Here is a 22,096-nt window from a genome sequence, read left to right as displayed (position 1 = left end):
ATGGAAGAATTGGACTGTTTCCATGCTGTATGGTTCTATGACTCTAAGTATTTTGTAGGATTACAACCATCAATAGCTATGTGTTACACAACTATTTTTTTGCCTATTGCTTCGCAAATTACTAATAGGTTAATTTGTGAAAAAGTTTCTAATGCTCTGTCACTTTTCATAAACAGGCCAATATATCCTGGGGCAGTACAGACTAAATCTTTGATATCGTGCCAAAAAACAGACTTGCAAGCAAAGTTAAAACTCACGGAATCAGAGAGACAGTGTGCTACGCTAATATGCAACTGGCTGAATGACACTGAGTAATTGTGAATTGGTTTTTATCAAACCTATACTAAGATTGAGGAAGAATATATGTCATGCTCCCTCAGGTTAGAACCCTTATTTTTCTGATCTATATGACCTAGACTGAGGTGTACAGATGCTCAAATGCAAAAATTGTGAACGACACAAACTTGAAAATATGATCAAATTTTATGAGGATAGTGAGAGATCTCAAAAGAATATAAACAGGCTGATAGAAAGTGCCAGACAAGTGGCTGATGAAACTTAATGTCGACCAGTATGAAATGATTCATTTTGAAAGAATGAAAAGAGGCAATATAAAATAAAAGGTAATATTTCAGAAATGCTGCACAAATCATTGAAGGTTGCAAGTCAAATTGAGAGGACTGGTTAATTGAGGATGCAAGATCCTGGGCTTCAGAAATAGGGTACAGGAGCAAATAATTTATTATGAGCCTACATAAAACATTGGTTGAGTACTAATTAGGGGAGTAGACTAAAATTTAGTAGCACCTGCCAGAGCAGGCATGAATGCAAGGTTTTAAAGGGAAAGACATTCAGGCAACTGTCACTCTATCAATTTCCAGGCATTGAGAAAACTAGCCCCATTTAAATTGGGCAAACAAGGAATCGGTGCAGGAATTCCAATATTCAGGAATGAAATGTCAATTAATTTCATTAATATGCCACTTGAGAGGAATTATCCCTGGGCCTAACAGAATTTAACGGGTGGTTCAGAGATTTACTGAGACTTACGTGGCTTTCCTGTGCCTCCTGAAGACAGTCCAGCTAATTCTTTTGGGGCTGTGTAGGAGGAGTTTCATTATTGCAGGCACTCAATACCAGATCAAGATACCCAGGCATTGGAAAGGCAGAACTGGGATGGAGTGGAGGGGATGCTCTGATTCACTCTTCTGTCCTTACCTTGGTTGATTTAGGTTGGCTTGCAAACCAGTATGATGCCAACAGCATGGGTTCAATTACCCCCCTTCCAATGGCTGAGGTTACAGTGAAAGACTTTCCTTCTCAATATCTCCCCTTGCCTGAGGTATGGTGACCCTCAGGTTAAATCACCACCAGCTGTCTCTCTCTAATAAGAGAGCAGCCCTACAGCATGGAAAGACGATGGTGACCTGACATTTAACCCTTTGCAATGTGACCCCATCGCACTCTCTTTCACATAAAGCAAGGGGTTGCAGTGGAGATGCTCTGGCTGGACCTCAGTGCATTATGGCAGCAGATACAGCTCCCAATGTAAGCCAATGGCTGTCTGGAGTAAGACTCCCACCCCACAAGGTGATTTACATACTGCAAGGCACTTAAACATTATTAGGCCTGCTCCATGGAATAGATGCTGGGCTCCCACTGGTGCTCCAGGTGGTGGAGGAGGATCCTGATGTCGCACTAATTTCTGGCCAAGGAGTCCACCTTTAAGAAAAATGTGAAGATATTAGCAAGGGTGCAAGAAAGATTGAAAAGAATGTTTTTAAGGATGAGAAATGTCTTTACGTGGAAGGACTGGAGGAACTGGAGCTGCTCTTCTTGGCTCAGAGGGGATTAAGAGGAGACTTTGTAGAGTTGCCCAAAGTTATGATGGGTCTAGACAGAGTAAGATTGGAGACATTCTTCCTGTTGGCAAAAGGTTTAATAAGCGACTGGGTCAAAGTGATTGGCAAGACAAGCAACTGAGAAAAATGTTTTTTAGTCATCAAGTGGTTAGAATATAAAATGCACTGCCAAGATTGTGGTCAAGGCAGATTCAATCATTGCTTTCAAAAAGACAATGGAATAATCTGAACAGAATTCTCTGAGGAGAAAGATATGCAAGACTACTTGGAAAAGGAGGGTAAGTGACACCGAATGAGTTGCTGTTATAGACACGATTGGCACAGAAACAACAGGCTGAATAGACTCATTTTGCACCTTAACTATTTTATGTTTCAAAATGTAATGGCGAATGTATTTCATGAAAATATCTGACTGTCAGAAAGGCATCAAATCCCTCCAACATACTGGCTGACCAGACACGCAGAGAAGCCACCAAATTATATGCAATCCATGAGAAAATAACTTCTAAGTTTTCCTCACTAGCATTTAAGCAAACTAACTTTTTTTTAACATCTGTGATAATGGGAACTGCAGATGCTGGAGAATCCAAGATAACAAAATGTGCACTGGATGAACACAGCAGGCCAAGCAGCATCTCAGGAGCACAAAAGCTGACGTTTCGGGCCTAGACCCTTCATCAGAGAGCTTTCGGGCCTAGACCCTGTCTCATGAAGGGTCTAGGCCTGAAACGTCAGCTTTTGTGCTCCTGAGATGCTCGGTGGCCTGCTGTGTTCATCCAGCTTCACACTTTGTTATCTTTTTTTAACATCTCCCTTTTTAACTTGCGAGACTTTCAAAATCAACAATTAAAGTAATTGTTTACTTTTTTCAATATCCTTTCTGTGGAAAAATGGTCAAAAATTCTGGAATTGTCGCAATTTAAGTCTATAATTTCTAACACACTGTGCTTGTAGTGAATATTGTGTAACAGCGATAGTAGGAACTGCAGATGCTGGAGAATCTGAGATAACAAGGAATGGAGCTTGATGAACACAGCAGGCCAAGCAGCATCAGAGGAGCAGGAAAGCTGACATTTCGGGCCTAGACACTCCTTCAGAAATGGGGGAGGGGAAGGGGGATCTGAAATAATTTATTTCAGATCCCCCTTCCCCTCCCTCATTTCTGAAGCAGGGTCTAGGCCCGAAAGATCATGTAACAGCTACTGACCTTGGTGGTTGAAATCATAAATATAATCTGGGCATTGCATTGGCACCAATTTCCCTGGTGGTCCTTCTGGCCAGCAAAGGATCCCATCCCACTGGGGAGCACAGTACCCTTCTGTGAAAAAAAGTATAAAACATGGGTTAGTAAAAAGATAAAGTGTGTAGATCAATCAGCATCATGTCATGTAGGTAAAATGGGCCGTGACAATAAAACGGATTACACCAGGTTAAATCACCTTCTGGACAACACAAAGATAATAAACCAAAACTATTTAGTGTAGGACAACTTGAAAGTCGAACAGGTGCTCACTTATCCGGGGAGATGTTGAGAGCATGAATTTTAAAATGTAAGAAGATAAGGAAGAGAAAGCTCTTCAGTTAAAATCAGGCAATTATGTGTGTGGAAAATTCAGAAGTTAATAATTCTGATAGAATTGCTAATAACTTGCAGGCAAAGGGAGACGTGGGTCTGCAGACCAATGGCAGCTGTTAAGTGCTAAGATACTCATGCTAGCCAAATTTATGTATTGGCGTAATAACATCAAGCTTATATCATATAATTAATCACAAAGAGACACAACATATCTCTATAGTTCTAAATAGTTTTGATGAGTTTGAATATTGTGAGAAATCCAAAGCCTCATTTCCTAAGCTCCAGTGTGATGATTTTAACCACTTGAACATTGCATAGGCTTGTCTGAATATTTATAAACTATTCAAATTCCTTGACCCAGATCTTCTGACTGGAAGGTAGTTGTTGTAACGACATACCCTGAAAGATATGCCTTGGACCGCTTGGAGATGGTCCCGATGCACCCTTTGCTTGAAATTGTCTGGCAAGTTAAATAGCTGACGGTAATTATCCATCAAGCGGGACCCTCCAAAAATGTCTCTGGTTCAGAGTTAGACTCACAAACTACAGGGAGTTCTGCCTCAATTAACTGAATAGTTATCCAGAAAAGGTAAGATAATTAAAACCTGTTCTAACTCACTGACCGTCTCCCTCCAATTCCCCAATTGCTCCTCCTCAGACATCACCCTTCCAACCCAATACAGCACCTCCCCAACATCCTACTTGATCCAACACCTTCTGAACACCCAACCTTGAGTGGTCCAACAAACATATAAGACCATAATACATTGGAGCAGAAGTTGATCATTTGGCCCATCGAGTCTCCTCTGCCATTTAATGAGCTCATGGCTGATCTGAAAATCTCAACTCCATTTTCCTGCTTTCTCTCCATAAACCTTGATTCTCTTACTGATTAAAAATCAATTTCAGTAATGAGTATACCTCAGTTCAACACATCTCAAACCCAATAGGGCACGCTCTTGACCTGACCCTCCTGAGCCTACAAGCCTCCAATCACACCCAACCACCCTTAGCACATCCTGCCCAATCATCTCCCAACTGAATCACCCACAATGCTGCCCTGCCTTGGATGAAAATAGCAACAGGCCTATTTACAGTGTACAGAACGATCTGAATAAAAACTGAAAGAACTGCAGATGCTGTAAATCAGGAACAAAAGCAAAGTTGCTGGAAAAGCTCAGCAGGTCTGGCAGCATCTGTAAAGGCAAAAACAGAGTTAATGTTTCAGATCCAGTGACCTTTCTTCAGAACTAGGGTCTATCCTTGTGACAGATTACTTATGTAAATTTTCCATTGTTCATCAACGTAGCAACACAATGAGTAGACCCATCACATTATTTGGTGTCCTAGAACAAATTGTATCTGATAAAGACTGCAGTTCACTGACAAACCAATCCAGTATGTATGCCATTTGGGGAGGGATCCATCTCACATTATCATCCTGCTGTCCAAGCTCAAACCATTTAGTTTGGTAAATGATACATACTATCAAATCAATGATCATCACCTGTCAAGCAACAAAATAATATTTTCACATTGCATTGCTGCATTTTCATGAGAATGGGTTACCATTCCTGGCATAATTTATATCTGGATGGTAAGTGTGAACGATCTTGCCCAGAAACCAGTTCCCTAGCTATTCTGAGACTCATGGTACTCATTGTCAAAGACAGAGCAGAATGAAAGTGATAAGACCAGTAAGAAGGTAGAGGCCTAACGCGACAATGAATTGGGCAGAGAGTGGGAGTCAAGTATCCAAGTATACCAACAAAGGTTTCCAAAATATTCAAGCAGTCCAAATTATACAAAGTCAGTATTCATCATGGTGCTACCCTGCAATGGACCAGAACCATGTTCAGGCCAATTTACAGCATGACATTCATGCATGAAGACTGTGAGAAGAACAACTCCAATGATAACAACTGGTCAATATTGTTGAGTGACAGCAACCAGCAGCAAGATAACAAAGCTGTCAACCACAAACACCTGAACATAACATGTACCTCTTCGGACAGATACACTGTCATCAGATTAGGTTAAGTTATCAAACCATCAAAGGTTTAGTTATAATCATTAATTTTGTACATTGTGTTTTACTGTACAACTATCAAACTAACAATACATGGTTTGTACATCCATGTGTACTTGTTTGGGATGTTTTCTTTGTTAACAAAGGTGGCTATTGCATTCTATCTCAGCAGTTCTGTACACCTTTAAGAGACATTGCTGTTTCATAACATGAGCACATATGGTATAAAGGTATCGTTCTTAACTGGCCCCTTAAGTGGGACCACTTGAAATATGACACCTTGTTGGAGGCATGCTACTGTTTATAACCAAACATTGTGTTAACAAACCAGACAAGGGACTATGATTGTAATATATGGTTTTAATAAATGTAAGTTGATGTATACCATGTTACCCACATAATTACTCATGTCAATAAGCTTTGTATTAGCAGTTGGGAGGGAGCACAACCTGAACGAGGCACAACTGAGGCACAGTAGGAATTCAATTCAGAAAGGAAGTGAGGAAGAGGTACTCTTTGATTTTTTTTGTGGTTTATAGTTTGTAAGGTATATATTTGATAGTAGTGAGGACCAGGGAGCAATTGATATTATATAATATTAAGCATCTCCCAAAAGGTTTGATTTAAAGTGGTAGGTCATGCCAAAGCTGTGCTTTGCTCTTCCTGCTGTATGTGGGAAGTCGAGCAGAAAGAGTCTCCAGTTACAACTTCTGAAAGCATGGACTTTGGAACAACTGCAGCAGCTAGGGACACTCCAGCAGCTGGACCATCCATAAGGCAGAGGGTATCCTGAATAACATGATGGAGGTGCTCATACTGCATGCTAAAACTTCACAAGCAAGAAGGGAATGGACGGCCGTCAGCCGTACAAGAGGATTAGGCAGGAATCTCCTGTGGATTTTCCCCAGCAAAACAGGTGTTCACTTTGGATATAGGGGAGGAGAATGTCCTCTGAGGGAAAGCAGCAATGTTAAATTTGTTGCACCATTATTGGTTCTGCTGTACTGGAGAGGAAGACAAAGTGTGGGAATGCAATAGTTATGGAAGATTCAATTGTTAAAGGAATAGACAGGCACTTCTGTGAATTCAAGCAAGACTCTGGTAAGATATAATACAACAAAGCACCGCAGATGCTGGAGTTCTTAGGCAAACTAAACAGAAATTGCTGGAGAAACTCAGCCAGTAACAATGTTGTATTAATGCAAAATATATACAAGAATGTTCTGTCCAGTAATGCACAACAAATTACTATTTAATAAACACAGATCTGCCACCATAATGTCAGCTTTGCCTTCAGCAGGGTATTTGTACCTGGTGTAGCACCACTTATCATGGCACCCGTTACATAAGAACTAGGCCAAAAATCGTAGAAAAATGAGTTGAAGAAGGCCATTTGGCCTTTTGAGCCTACTCGGCCATTCATTACAATCATGGCTGAGCATCCAACTCAATAGCCTGTTTCCTCTTCTCCTCAATATCCTTTGATCCCTTTGGCCCCATGTCCATTCCTCAGACATTATGGAGGCTGGGGAAGAAATTGCAGTGGCCCCTGCAGACAGTTTTGTTTCATCTTTAGCCACTGGTGAAGTTCCAGGAGACTAGAGGATGGCCAATGCAGTTGCATTGTTTAAGAAAGGTAGCAAAGACTAGCCAGGGAATTGCAGGCTGGTGATCCTGACATCAGTGGTAGGCAAGTTATTGGAGAGGATACTGAGGGACAGGATCGACCAACATTTGGATAGTCAAGGTCTGATTAGGGATAGTCGGCACGGATTTGTGTTTAGGAAGTCATGTCTGACAAATTGTGTCAAGTTTTTCAAAGAGGTAACCAACAGGATAGATGAGGGTCGGGCAGTGGATGTTGTCTGTATGGACTTTAGTAAGGCCTTTAACAAGGTCCCACATGGCAATGGTAGTCATGAATTTTAGGATGCGTAGGATCCAGGGAGAGCTAGCTAATTGGATTCAAAATTGGTTCAATGGTAGGAAGCAGAGGGTGATGGTTGAATGTTGTTTCTCAGGCTGGAGGCCTGTGACTAATGGTGTTCCACAGGGGTTGGTGTTGGAACATTTGTCATTTGTTATTTATATAAATGATCTGGATGTGAATGTACAAGGCATGATTAGTAAGTTTTCAGATGATACAAAATTAGGAGGTATCATTGATAGCGGGGAAGGTTATCAAAAATTATAGTGGGATCTTGATTGGATGGGAAGTAGGCTGAGGATTGGCAAATGCAATTCAATACAGATAAGTGTAAGGTGCTGCACTTTAGAAAGTCAAACCAAGGTAGGACTTATACAGTAAACCGTAAGGTCCTGAGGAGTGTTGTGGATCTAGGAGTACGAGTACATAGTTTGTTGAAAGCAGCCTCATATGTGGAGAGGGTAGTAAAGAAGGTATTTTAGCATGCTGACCTTCATTGGTCGAGGCATTGAGTACAGGAGTTGGGATGTTATGTTACAGTTGTATAAATCATGGGTGAAGCTGCACTTGGAGTATTGTGTACAGTTTTGATCACTCTGTTATAGAAAAGACATAGTTAAACTGGAAAGTGTGCAAAGAAGATTTACAAGGATGTTGCCAGGACAAGTCGGCCTGAGTTATAGGGAGAGGTTGGCCACGAAAGGACTTTAATCCTTGGAATGTAGAAGAATGAGGGGTAACCTTATTGAGGTGTATAAAATCATGAGGAGCATAGATAGGGTGAATGCATAGTCTTTTTCCCAGTGATGGGGAATGGAAAACTAGAGGGCATAGGTTTAAGGTGAGAGGGGAAAAGTTTAAGATGGACCTGAGGGGCAACTTCCTCACACAGAGAGTGGTGCGTATATGGAATGGGCTGCCAGAGAAAGTGGTTGAGGCAGGTACAATAGTAACATTTAAAAAACATTTGGGTAGTTACATGGATAGGAAGTGTTTAGAGGGATATGGACCAAATGAGGGCAGTTGGAACCAGCTGAGTGGGCACCATGGTCAGCACAGACCAGTTTAGGCAAAGGCCCTGTTTCCATGCTCTAAGATGGTAAGAGCTATTTCCAATTCCTTGTTGAAATCAAGCAACCTTTTAACCTTGGCTCTTTTCTGTGATAGCAAGTTTCACAGGATCATCTATCTCTGGGTGAATACATTTCTCATCTCAGTCTTAAGTGATTTACCTGATCTCCTTAGCTCGTGATCCTTGGTTTTGGACTCCCCCATCACTAGGAACCATTCTGAAGAAGGTTCAATGAACTCTAAACATTAACTCTGTTTCTCTATCCTTAGATGCTAATGGTGAAAGCTGGGGAGATTCCTGGTCAGCTGTGATGCAGAGAATTTTGGAGCTCTACCCACCACTATCCACAGCTCTGGACTAAAATATTAGTGTAAAAACTGTACGCTTGCACAATAACTCAGTTCCCTGTGTGAACTTGAGACACACCACATTGTGCATTAATGGACATAACACTTGCTCATATAATACAGTAAAACACAATTGAAACACAACATTTCAATAGATGACTGAGTTGAACTATGTGATCTTATGATGCCTGATGCAGCACACTGAGGAGTGGAGGGACAAAAAGTCAGCAATGATAAACGTTAAAGAAGATTTTACAGAACCAAGCTCCAAAATAGTCCTACCAGCAGTATGAGGTTGCTGCCCATTTAAAATTTACTGAAAATGTTATTTTCCAGATTCTCCTAACTTAAAGAAAAACAATCTTGAATTACAAAGATTTCAGTAAACAAGAAAGTTATTTTTGGCTGTCCTGCTTCAGAGGCCCAGGTCTCTATGATCCTGCTCTCTCACTCAGGCCCAGCCCATAAGCTAGTGTGGAGTTTTACTTACTGTCTGAAAACAGTGCAGTGTTAAACACACTGTCATCCAGAGAAGGAAATAAAAGGATATTGTGGTATGTGGGAATAAAATATTCTTCGAGGCTAATTTTAGGTGTTTGGATGACAGCAAGCAGTGGTAACCTGGTACACAGAGCATGCTTCTGTGTAGCAGAGAAACTTGAAACAAGGTCGGGAATGTTTGCAATAAAATTCAGTACACAGCCCTGACCACATTGCTAAAAACAGTCATCCCACAATTCCCTGGGGTGATTGCCCATAGGTTCCAGCTATGACAGACAAGACATTTTTTCTTATCTATGGAGCATATAGCAATTCCAAATGATTTATTTCCCTGAGTTTGATGAATATTATGCGCCCTCTCTTGTGTGAGATGGTACTTCTGGGAATTGGAATGGATTTTTCTGTCTCTCAATCTGATACGCCATACCATTTCTCATTGGAATAGCAATTGATTGACATAGGAATACCGATCCAATGTGAACATGCCCACCACCCCGACCCCCTTCATGAAGAATCAATATTTTATGCCAGTTTGAGCATGTAACTTGGAGATACACTCTTGACAAACTATCAGGGACAGAGTTGTAACTAGATGACTGAATCAAGTCAGATTGCCTTGATAAACAGTGTACAAAAGAACAGTACTTCTGAAATCATTCTAATTTGTTAAGCATTTTTCAGTTACTATTAGAAAATGACAAACCAATGTTTAAATCAGAACATTACATCTGTTAAAGACCTCTGCGTCGACTAACTTGCTTTTACTGAAAATCCAGGAGAACCACAGACTCAATTTTAATGAGACCGGTAATCAGGCCCAGCAATGAAGATTGTGTAAAGAAAGCAGTTGATCTTGTTGATGTTTGTGGGATCTTGATTTGTGGAAGTTGGCTGCTGTAATTGCACTGTTACTGAATCCCTCAAAGTATCTGAGGAGGTCCCAAGGTTGCAGAAAGTATCATACAAATGCTAAACCCTTTGTCTCATTATATATGAACTATATAAAGAACAATTTTTTTAAGTTCAACAAATACTTTTGACCTACATCAATTTAAGCCAGCAACTTGCCTACCTTAAACATTATTTTGAAGCAAATATCACATAATTCTTAGACTTGATTTGCACTGCTCACAGGCCACAGAAGCCACTGAAGTAGTGCCATCTGCCAAATAAGCCTTTTTTTTCTGCACTTGGTGGTATGAATCAAGTTGACAGGCAGGAGGATGAGGCGCTTTGCCAATTCAGCAGAGACAGTTTTCCCACCTGCCCATCCCCCCCTCGCCCCCCCCCCCCCCCCGCCCCCCCCCCCGTCTTCCTCTCGCCTTCTTTCTGCACAACCTCTGAGAAGCCTTGCTAAGCTGGCAAAAAGGAAAGATCACTCAGTGCCTCTTAGAAAAATAAACAATAATAAACTATGGAATGTTTCACAGCAAGGTTTTACACATCACTAAAAGGTTGAGCTCCTTCAGCAAGCAAACAACTCAGAGCCAATTTTATTATTTAATGACTTAGGTTCCATAGGCTGCCCTGTCTCACTGTCTCAGTGTAGCCGCTTCTGCCACACTCCTCCAAAGATGCTCAATCTCAACTAAACTGACTCCTTCAAATTTTTGCCCCTTCATTTCTAACTCACGGTAAGGTGATCCAAAGTGATCCTGGCCCACAGACTCACTGAAGTTCAAATTCAATTCTGCACGGTGAGCTTTGTCAGCTAAGGAAGAGCAACTTAGCTAAGCTGACAACCGGGTAGTCACATTTCCGATAGATGATGGCTCAATCAGAACTGAGAGGTTCAAGGTCAAAACACAGCATCCCATACCCATTACCACATTGGTGCACATGTTTCACAGCTCGTGTAACTGGACACACATTTTACATTTCCTAGCACCATTTACACATTGTTCCCTTGTCCAGGGATTCTCAAAAGTTTTACAGTTGCTGCCACAGTGGACACATTACATATGATCTTATGGCCAAATCCATTGTTTAATCACTGACTGTGACAGCCATGGTTCAGTGAAATGCACCCTTGCCTCTGAGTCAGAAGATTGTCGCATCAAATTAAGATACAGAAGTTTGAGGTGATGCATTTTTGGAGAGGGATAGGGAGATGCAATATAAATTAATGGCACAGGTCTGAGACATGTGCAACAACAGAGGGATCTGGAAGTGTAGGTGCATCAGTCTTTGAAGGTGACAAGTCATATGGTGACATAACAAGGTGTAGAGCTGGATCAACACAGCAGGCCAAGCAGCATCATAGGAGCAGGAAAGCTGACGTTTCTGGCCCAGACCCTTAGGATCATAAATAATATTATGGATAGATATATTAAGTACAAATACAGGAAAGCTATGCCACACCTGTATAAAGCTCTGATTAGGTCTCAGTTAGAATACTGCATTCAGGTCTAGTAACAGATTTTAGAAAGAGTGTGAGAGTCTCAAAAGAGTGCAGAAGACGTTTACCAGAAGGTTCCAGGCATGGGGGATCTTTAGTTACAAGATTAGATTGAAAACAGAAGAGATTTCCTTCTTGGAACAAAGATCATTGAGCAGAGATTTAATAAATGTACGCAAGAGTGTGACAGGTTTAGATAAGACAGACAGGATAGTGAACTTTTGGTAGTATCTGCAATCGGGCTGTGAAAGCTCATTGTTTGAGTAGTTTAAGGCAATGATCGATAGATTTTTGATTACCAGTGGGGTACAATATCATGAAGATGGGATGAATAAACGACATTGAAGCATTCGATCAGACATGATTATGTTGAAAGGCGGGGCAAGCTTGACTAGCTGACTGGTCTATTCTTGTTTGTAACTTCATAAGGTAAAATATTGTTCCAGTTAGTTGATATTATAACAGCAAGGGGATGAAATTTAACACTTAGTGCAAAATATGGAGGGATAGTCTTAGGATGACCTGGAACTCAATGTCTGCAATGATGGTGGAAATGGAAGTGATGAATGATTTCCAAAGAAAGTTGGAATATCACTTGAATGAAGTAACCATACAGGGTTATGGGGATTGAGTGGATGAGTGAGATTGGCTGAACTGCTCCACAGAAAGCTACCAAATGTAGGTTGAATTAGCTGAGTTGCCTCATTAAATACAATAAATAATTTTGTCCAGAATTTGAAACCCTCCCCAAGACAAATTTGACAGTGGGGGATGGGTCATTTAGTCAGGCTGGAAGGTGGTAAGTGACAACCATGTCTCCTTCTTGTGTCCACCTAATTAAGCCCATAGAATGAAATGGCGCCACTTGAGGTCTGTAAGTGGACCTCATCCCAATGTCGAGTACACTCCACCCACTGGGTGGAGTTCACCATGAAGTCATAAAAGAAAGGTACAGAGCCATTGAGCCTGCTCTGTCATTCGGTGATATCATGTTTGATCTGATAATCCTCAACTTACTTTGCTGCCTTTTCTCATGACCTATGATTCCCTCACTATTTACAAATCTGACTATATTACCCTTGAAAACATTAATGATGCAAACTCAACTGCCCTCTGCAATAAGGGATTCCACAGATTCACATCACTCTGACAGGGGAAATTCTCCTCATCTGTATCTTATATATGCGTTCCCCTTTTCTGAAATTATGCTCTCTAGTTGCAAACTCTCTACAAGGGGAAGCAACATTTCTGCATCTACCCTGTAAAGCTCCCCAAAAATCTTGCATGTTTCAGTGAGGTTACCTCTCATTCTTCTAAATTCCAGTGAATACAGAGTCAACCTATTCAAACTCTCCTCATAAGGCAGTCTCTCCAATACCTACTATTATCTTGTGCCACCAACATCGTGCACAGCAGATTCTCATGTGACTCGACCAACATTGTCTTTCTTATACGCTGCAGGCAAGGATGCCCTTAGGCATGGTATATCGGCAAAATCATGCAGACACTACAACGATAGATGAATAGGCACTCTGGAACAATCTCCAGAATCCCTGTTGCAGAGCAGAGGCTCATAGCCCCAAGTTCAGTCCCCATGAAAGCCTCAATCAGGACCTGGGACTCATGTCACACTACAGGTGTCCCTATCACACTATACAGACTCTCTCTCTCTCTCTTTCTCTCTCTCTCTCTCACGACACACACACTCTGTCTCTCTCTCTCACACAGACACTCTCCCTTACACACACTCTTTCTCTCTCTCTCTCTCTCTCTCTCACACACACACACACACACACACACACACAAACACACACACTCTCACACACACACACACTCACACACACACTCTCTCCCCCTTTCACACACACTCTGTCTCTCTCTCTCACACCGACACTCTCCCTTACACACACTCTTTTTCGCTCTCTCTCTCTCTCATACACACACACACACATACACACACATAAACACACTCTCACACACACACACACAGACACACAAACACTCATACACACACACACACACACACACACACAAACACACACACTCTCACACACACACACACACACACACACACACACACACACACACACACTCTCTCCCCCTTTCACACACACTCTATCTCTCTCTCTCACACCGACACTCTCCCTTACACACACTCTTTTTCGCTCTCTCTCTCTCTCATACACACACACACACATACACACACATAAACACACTCTCACACACACACACACAGACACACAAACACTCATACACACACACACACACACACACACACACACACACACACACACACACACACACACACACACACACACACACTCTCTCTCTCACACACTCGGCATATCCATATAAAACTATGGGGTGAAATTGCATTTGCAGGTATATTCTATTTTGTTCAAAAAGCATACAATTTATAGACTGCCAGTCAATGTTGGGTTTTATAAATTCCTACTTTAAAAATAAAACCAGTCTGACTCCAAACCAAAACGCAAATAGATTCTGAATAATGCCTCACACCTAATATGCATTGTTTGACCTAAAATGTCACCTCTTCTTTACACTGATAAAACCTTTAGTTCCTCTCAGGACAGTGACTTGAAAAAAGTTTGGCGATTTATATATACATATTAATCAATTAAAACCTCTAGCTGATTAAAGATTGAACAGCATGATAGGTTTGTTTAATACATCCTCATTAGTGATATGACCATTTGATCTTTTACTTATAAATTCAGTATTCTATCGGCTTCTCTCTCACTTCACCTGACGAAGGCCCTGTGCTCCGAAAGCTCGTGTTTTTAAATAAACCTGTTGAATAATAACTTGGTGTCGTGTGATTTCTGACCTTCTCCACACCAATCCAAGACAGCACCTCCACATCAAGTATACCTTTCCGTAGATAAGGTGCCAAAACTGTTCCCTATATTCCAGCTGCAGTCTCACCAGTGCCTTGTATAGTTTTAGCACAACTGTCCTTCTTTTAGACTTCATTACATTTGGAATGAAGTGCATCATTTCATTTTTATTCCCTATTATCTGCTGAAGGTGGATGCCAGCTTTTTATGATTCATGGACAAGTACTCCCAAAGCCGTCTGTTCTGTAGCTTTCTTCCACCTTTCTTTCTTCATTAAAATAATATTGAGCTCTTCAACTCTTGTTGCCAAAGTACATAACCTCACATTTTTCATATTACATTCCATCTGCATCTACAATAGGAAGCAAAGTGAAAACTTTCCACTTGTTAGAGTCAGACTCAGTGCAAATGAAATTGACCGTAGTTGTTGCAGGGGGCAACCATCTCGGCTTGAAAACTTCTCCGCAGGAATTCCTCAGGGAAGTGTCCTAGACCAAACCATCTTCAACGGCTTCATCAACAACCTTTGCTCCATCATCAGGTCAAATGTGGGCATGTTTGTCCCTGATTATTCAGCACATTTCATGATGCCTCAGATACTAAAGCAATGCATGATCATATGCAAAAAGACTGACATCAAAATTGGTGGTATCGAGGACAGGGAAGAAGGCTATCTAAGATTACAAAAAGATCTTGATCAATTGGTAAATGAGGTGAGGAGTGGTGGATATAATTTAATTTGGATAAATGTGAGGTTTTGCATTTTGGTAATACAACAAGGATAGGACTTACACAATTAATGGTAGGGCCCTGGGAGGTATTATTGAACAGAGAGACCTGGGTGTTCAGCCACCTAATTGTTTGAAATTTGATTCGCAGGTAGACAGGGTAGTTAAGATGGCGTTTAGTACACTTACCTTCATTGCTCAGACTCTTGAGCAGATAGAAGTTGGGGCATCATGTTGATGTTATACAGGATGCTGGTGAGGCCTCTTCTGAAGTACTGTGTACAGTTCTGGTCACCCAGTTGTAGGAAGGATATTATTAAATTGGAGAGGGTTCAGAAAAGATTTACCAGGATGTTGCCATGAATGGAAGGTCTGAGTTATAATGAAAGACTGGATGGGCTGGGACTTTTAATCACCAGAGTGTAGGAGATTGACGGGTGACCTTAACTAAGGTTTATAAAATGATGAGGGCCATAGCTAAGACGAATGGCAAGGGTCTTTTTCCCTAGGGTTGGGGAGTTCAAAGCTAGGAGGCATATTTTTAAAGTGAAAGGAGGAACATTTAAAAAGGACATATGAGGGACAATGTTTTTACACAGAGTGGCTCCTGTGTAGAATGAACTGCCAGGGAAAGTGATGGATGCAGGTACAGTTACGATATTTAGAACATAGAACATAGAACATAGAAAAATACAGCACAGAACAGGCCCTTCGGCCCTCAATGTTGCGCCGACCTGTGAACTAATCTAAGCCCCTCCCCCTACACTATCCCATCATTATCCATACGCTTGTCCAAGGACTGTTTAAATGCCCCTAATGTGGCTGAGTTAACTACATTGGCAGGCAGGGCGTTCCACGCCCTTACCACTCTACGAGTAAAGAACCTGCCTCTGACATCTGTCTTAAATCTATCACCCCTCAATTTGTAGCTATGCCCCCTTGTACAAACTGAAGTCATTATCCTCGGAAAAAGACTCTCACTGTCCACCCTATCTAATCCTCTGATCATCTTGTATGTCTCTATTAAATCCCCTCTTGGCCTTCTTCTCTCCAATGAGAACAGACCCAAGCCCCTCAGCCTTTCTTCATAGGGCCTGTGCTCCAGACCAGGAATCATCCTGGTAAATCTCCTCTGCACCTTTTCCAATGCTTCCACATCCTTCCTGTAATGGGGCGACCAGAACTGCACGCAATATTCCAAATGAGGCCGCACTAGTATTTTGTACAGTTGCAGCATGCCATCACGGCTCCGGAACTCAATCCCTCTACCAATAAAACCTAATGCGCCATAAGCCTTCTTAACAGCACTATCGACCTGGGTGGCAACTTTCAGGGATCTATGTACATGGACACCAAGATCCCTCTGCACATCCACACTACCAAGAATCTTTCCATTGACCCGGTATTCTGCCTTCCTATTATTCTTCCCAAAGTGAATCACCTCACATTTATCCGCAATGAACTCCATTTGCCACCTTTTGGACCAATTCTGCAGTTTATCCAAGTTCTCCATCTCATCATCTTGCAATAGAACAACACAGCTGGCAAAATTTGACTATACCTTTATATAATTCTGCCCAATAAAAATGATGTAATGATTAAGTCTGTGCTTCGCCGATACCTACGTCAGCCACAAGTGGAATTTTTGAGAACCACCTGTAAAATTTCATTATGATACTCAGAAGGAACTGTCACCTGATGGACCATTGCCCATTCTTCATTGGTTGGTATTTGAGGTAGTCAAACTTTTTAAATTAAGATTTTGCACTGAAAGTGACAACATTGAGGTATCATTTCTGATTCAGTTTGAGCAGGCTGCTTCATCTGACTCTTTCAATCCTAAATCAGTTTGTTGCAATTTCTATTGAAGATGAACTAAACATATCAGTCTCATTCTCTTTTCAGCCTTCATCTTTTGTAGTATTAAATTTTTCAAAACTGAATCCGATAACTGGATTTCCATATTATTGCCCTGTCTCATCAACACCTTTCCTCCTTGTTTAAATAATGGACCAGTGATCCAGGCACTACAAAGTCAGGAAGCAATCTGGGAAGCTAAGATTTCAGCCTTGTTTACCTCAACCACCTTTGGTGAAGCTGCCAGGACATTTCCCCAAAATAAAACCAATTCCCTCCATTGAAACTTGTTCTGTTACAAATGAACTATCACTTTTACCAAGTTAATCTTTCATTCAACTCCATATAACAAGAATGATTATTTTGAATACATTGAATTAGTATTTTCTCCTTCATCAACTGCTCTGCAGAAAAATTACATTAGCAGCCAACATCAGAGGCTACTTGCTCCAGTGTCTAGAATTTAAATAAAACAGGTCTAATGGTGACCCCAGGATGAAATCCATCAGGACCTGCAGACTGATATTTTGAGGACATGGATTTAGATCCCACCGATGCAGACGGTGAAAACCGAATTAAATTAAAATCTAAGCTAACCTAATAGTGACCGTCTAAACAGTGTTGACTGTCACTTAAAAAAACCTATCTACTTCACCCATGGAACTTCAGAACTGGTTAATGTTGGTTCTCTCTCCTCAAATGCTGTCAGGCTGGCTGAAAGAAAACCAAGAGTCATCTTTTCAAATCTATTGACTCTTTTTCAGTCTGGAAGAAGTGTCATTGAAGTAAAGCGTTAATTTTGTTTCTCTCACTGCAGATGCTGCTAGACCTGCTGAGTTTCCAAAGCAAATAATTCGGTTTTTGTTTCAGATCTCCAGCATCTGCACTTCTTTGCTTTAATGCAGTGTATCAATATTTGTTTTGGATGTCTTTCGAAGTACTTACTTAATCTGCTTAGGAGCAACTGCAGGTGAGTAACTACTGGAACCAGACTCACACGGTTCTCTGATCAAATCATGAGCTTATTTAGAAGACATTTACATAAATTAATGAATAGGACAGGTTTGGATGGATAGGGGCAAAGTGCAGGCAGGTGGGATTAGTCTGATTTGGAAACATGGTCCGTGTGGGCTGCTTGGACCAAAGGGTCTGTTTCCATGCTGTATAACTCAATGACTTTATGACCTGTACAATCTTCAGGCTTGAGTAGCATTTGTGCTGCACAAGTGCCAGATAATGACCACTTCCATCAACAGAGAATCCAATCATAGCCTCTTGATATTCAATGGTGTTACCATCATGGAATAGCACTCTATCAACATCCTGGGGTTATGGTTGACCAGAAACTGAACTAGACACGTCTTATAAGAATGTGGCTGCTAGAACAGGTCTGTGGCTAGGAATCTTGCAGCATAGAACTCACCTCCTCACTCCCCAAAGATTGCCCACCATCTACAAGAGCAAGTCAGGAGTGTGATAGAACACTTCCCCCCATTTGCCTGGATGGGTGCAGCTCCAATAACACTGAAGAGGCTTAACATTATCCAGGACATAGCAGCCACTTGATTGGCACCACATCCACAAACATGCAGCACCTCCCACCCCACCCCACCCTCCACTCCATGTGATGCACTCATGATACTTATCAAATCTCCTAAAACAATTCCTTCCAAACTCACAATCACTACCATCTAGAGGGACAAGACTCATGGGCATACCACTCTGCAAATTCCCCTTCAAGCCACTCATCATCTTGACTTCAAAATATACCACTGTTCCTTCAGTGTTGCTGGGTCAAAATCCCAGAATTCTCTCCTGAAGGGCATTGTGAGTCTACCCACAACAAATGGACATTAGCAGTTCAAGAAGGCAACTCACCAACGCCTTCTCAAGGGCAGTGAGTAATAAGCAATAAATGCTGTCCTACCATCCATTATTATTTTTTAAAACATTAATTGTTTTAAACAGTGCCAGTGAAAGCCAGAGAAATCTGTCGAACATAACTCACTCCCAAACTTTCGAAAACCTGTCCACTACCCACACAAGGCCAGGGACCGGAGTGTGATGGAATACTCCCCACTTGCCTGGATAAGTGCAGCCCCAACAACACTCAAGAAGCTTGACACCATCCAGGACAAACCTGCCCGCTTGATTGGCACCACATCGACAACTTTCAACATTCACTACCTCCACCACTGATGTGCAGTGGCAGCAATAAATGTTCACTATGCCATTGGTGTCTCCATCCTCTGAAAGAATTTTAAAAGCTCCCCTTTTCCCTCCAACATAACCAGCTGTCACATCGCTCATACCATCTCTCACATGTAGCCTACAGCCCAGCAAACTGGTATATTACCAGCATCATCCAGCACCTCTCTACAGCCACGGCCATTCATTAGAGCTGCTGGCCTTATTGACTGGTGTCTTGTTGGCATCGTCACCTCGAGTATCACTGATCTCCACAAAAGCCCTCTGTTGTCCAGTGAAAAACCTAAGTAGCAAACTTGATTTGGCAGGCCTCCCCCTGCCTTAAGTAACACTAAACTTATGGCTTTGTAGAACCACCTACAGAATTTGAGCTCCTAGATCAAGGCTAACTGTGCAGTACTGAAGGAGTGCTCTGTTGGAAAAGCTAGACTACAGAGGAACTGGTGAAATGAATATTTTCTTTTCATTCATCCAGAAGTCATCCGTGTTCTGTTGACAAGGAGTCCAGGCAATCTTCAAGTGTCATGCTGGCAGAATAATTTATTGCCTGCAGTAGATATTTGAAGTTCAAGCAGCTTTGATTCAGAGTTTATAAGCTGGATGCTGAATTATAGACACTGAGATCCATCAGGAAAGAGGAAGTTGGCCTGGATTCTTCATATCAGAAGGCAGTCATTCCTATTACAATAGAGTGTTATGATATGGTCAGTAGTCAGGGACAGGAGGTTATGACTGTGATTGGGCAAGTAATGGGACCCAGAGGGCAGGAGTACAGGAGTGACTGCCTCTCTAATTGTCCAATAGGTTTGAGACATTCTCATGATGAGATGCACAAATGGACTGTGGCACAAAATTACCAGAAGCTATTCAAATCAGTGGAACAAAAAGGAACAAAGAGAAAGTTGCTGGAAAAGCTCAGCAGGAAAAAACAGAGTTAACATTTCAGATTAACTCTGTTTTGTCTTTCACAGATGCTGCCAGACCTGCTGAGTTTTTCCAGCAATTTTGTTTTTGTTCCTGATTTACGGCGTTCGCAGTTCTTTTGGAACAAAAAGGAATGTAGTTGTTGTGGGTAATAGCACAGTCAGTGTTGACACTGTTCTGCACAGGAGAAAAGTGAGAGTCCAGATGGCAGTGTTGCATGCCTGGTGCCAGGGCATCTGCTTAGGCCTGGAATAGAACCTGCAGTGAGAGGGGCAGGATCCAAGGGTTGTGGTCCATAGAGATAACAATGACATGTAGAACTAGGAAAGAGGTTCTGTATAGGCAACATGAGGAGCTAGGACCTAAATTCAAAAACAGATCCTGAAGTTTATAACAAGCCTCAGCAGTATTACTTTAGCCTGGTGAAAATTTGCACAAAGTGCATAGAATTAAAAGATGAATGAGAGACCGATGCAGGAAGAGTTTGTTCCAGTTGGTGGGGTACTAGTTCTAATACTTACTTCCACTCCTATGTCTTATGGTCTTATAATTCTTGATCTCAGAAGGAATCAAGGGCTACGGGGAGAGTGCAGGGAAGTGGAGTCGATATGCCCATCAGCCATGATTTAAATGGCAAAGTGGACTTGATGGGCCGAATGGCCTTACTTCCACTCCTATGTCTTATGGTCTTATGGTCTTACTTGCAAAAGTGGGGATGGAACTGTAAGGGTGATCCACACCTGAACTGTGGACCATGTAACGAGGGAAGTAGAAGGGGTTTTCAATTAAATAGTGAAGGCAAGAGATCCTATGTAAAAGATGCGACATATCGAAAGGTACAGATAAGGTAATAGAGGAAAATAGTAAAAATGAGGGTCCAAGAATGGCAGGAAGGGGGAGAGAGAAAAATAAACTAGGAATGAGCCAACAATCAAGACCAGATGTTACAGGAAAACAAAAAGACAAAACTAAAGGCTCCACATCTGAATGTATACTCACAATTTATTCATAACAAAATAAGTGAATCAATAGAAGTTGTTGAAGTAAGTAAATATGATTTGATAGCTGTTACAGAGATGGTTTCAGGATGACAACAATTAGGTCCTGAATATTATAGTTATTTTTTATTTATTCATTCATTTCTATTCATTCACAGAAAAATAGTAAGCTGGTTAAAGCTGGAGAGGCATTTGAGCAATATGAGATGAACTTGGCTCAGGAGAACAGTGTGTCAAATTAGTTTTGATGGAGATGAGGAATCTTGGGGAAATAAGTCACAAATGGGAGTTGTCTTACAGGCCTCTAACTGTTGACAATGTCAGACAAATTTTAAAGAATACATTTTTTGCTGCTTCTGATAAAGGGATAGCAATAATTATTGGTAACTTCAACTAAGTATAAACTAGATCAACAGTTTATACGGCCTGGGTGAAGAGTTCATGGATTGTTTACAAGAAAGCAGCACATTTTGGAACTGACCAGGAAGGTTAAATTAGGCTCAGTGTTGTGTAAGGTGACAGAATTAATTAAAGTTCTCAGAGTTAAGGCATCTCTAGGTTGCAGCAATCACAATATGACTAAATTTTACGTCCAGCATGAAAAGGAGAAGACTAATATTTGAAATCTAAATAAATAATATGTGGGCGTGGAAGTTGAGCTAACTGAAGCGAATTTGCACACTAGGCAAGATCAACAGAAACACAGTGGCAAATATTTCAGGGAAAATTCAAAGTATATTCCTAGTATAAGGAAAAATTGAAAAGGGAGGATCCACCATCCATATGTTTAACTAAGCAAAATTAGAGAAAG

The 22,096-nt window shown here is 41.3% G+C and overlaps 1 protein-coding gene across 2 annotated transcripts in view; it reads right to left on the bottom strand.

The window, feature by feature from the left end:
• The window catches only part of pth1r (parathyroid hormone 1 receptor), a 120,331-nt gene that overhangs the window by 43,242 nt on the left and 54,993 nt on the right, over nucleotides 1-22,096 (bottom strand). For both annotated transcript variants that reach the window (XM_059646372.1, XM_059646373.1), the window contains exon 3: nucleotides 3,070-3,180. In XM_059646372.1, coding sequence (XP_059502355.1) covers nucleotides 3,070-3,180 — 111 coding nt within the window. The remainder of the gene's footprint in view (nucleotides 1-3,069; nucleotides 3,181-22,096) is intronic.

The sequence above is a fragment of the Stegostoma tigrinum genome, chromosome 5 (assembly GCF_030684315.1).
Source record: "Stegostoma tigrinum isolate sSteTig4 chromosome 5, sSteTig4.hap1, whole genome shotgun sequence".
Taxonomy (NCBI): Eukaryota; Metazoa; Chordata; class Chondrichthyes; order Orectolobiformes; family Stegostomatidae; genus Stegostoma; species Stegostoma tigrinum.
Note: the sequence above shows the minus strand (reverse complement) of the source record. Positions and strands in the feature narration are given on the sequence as shown.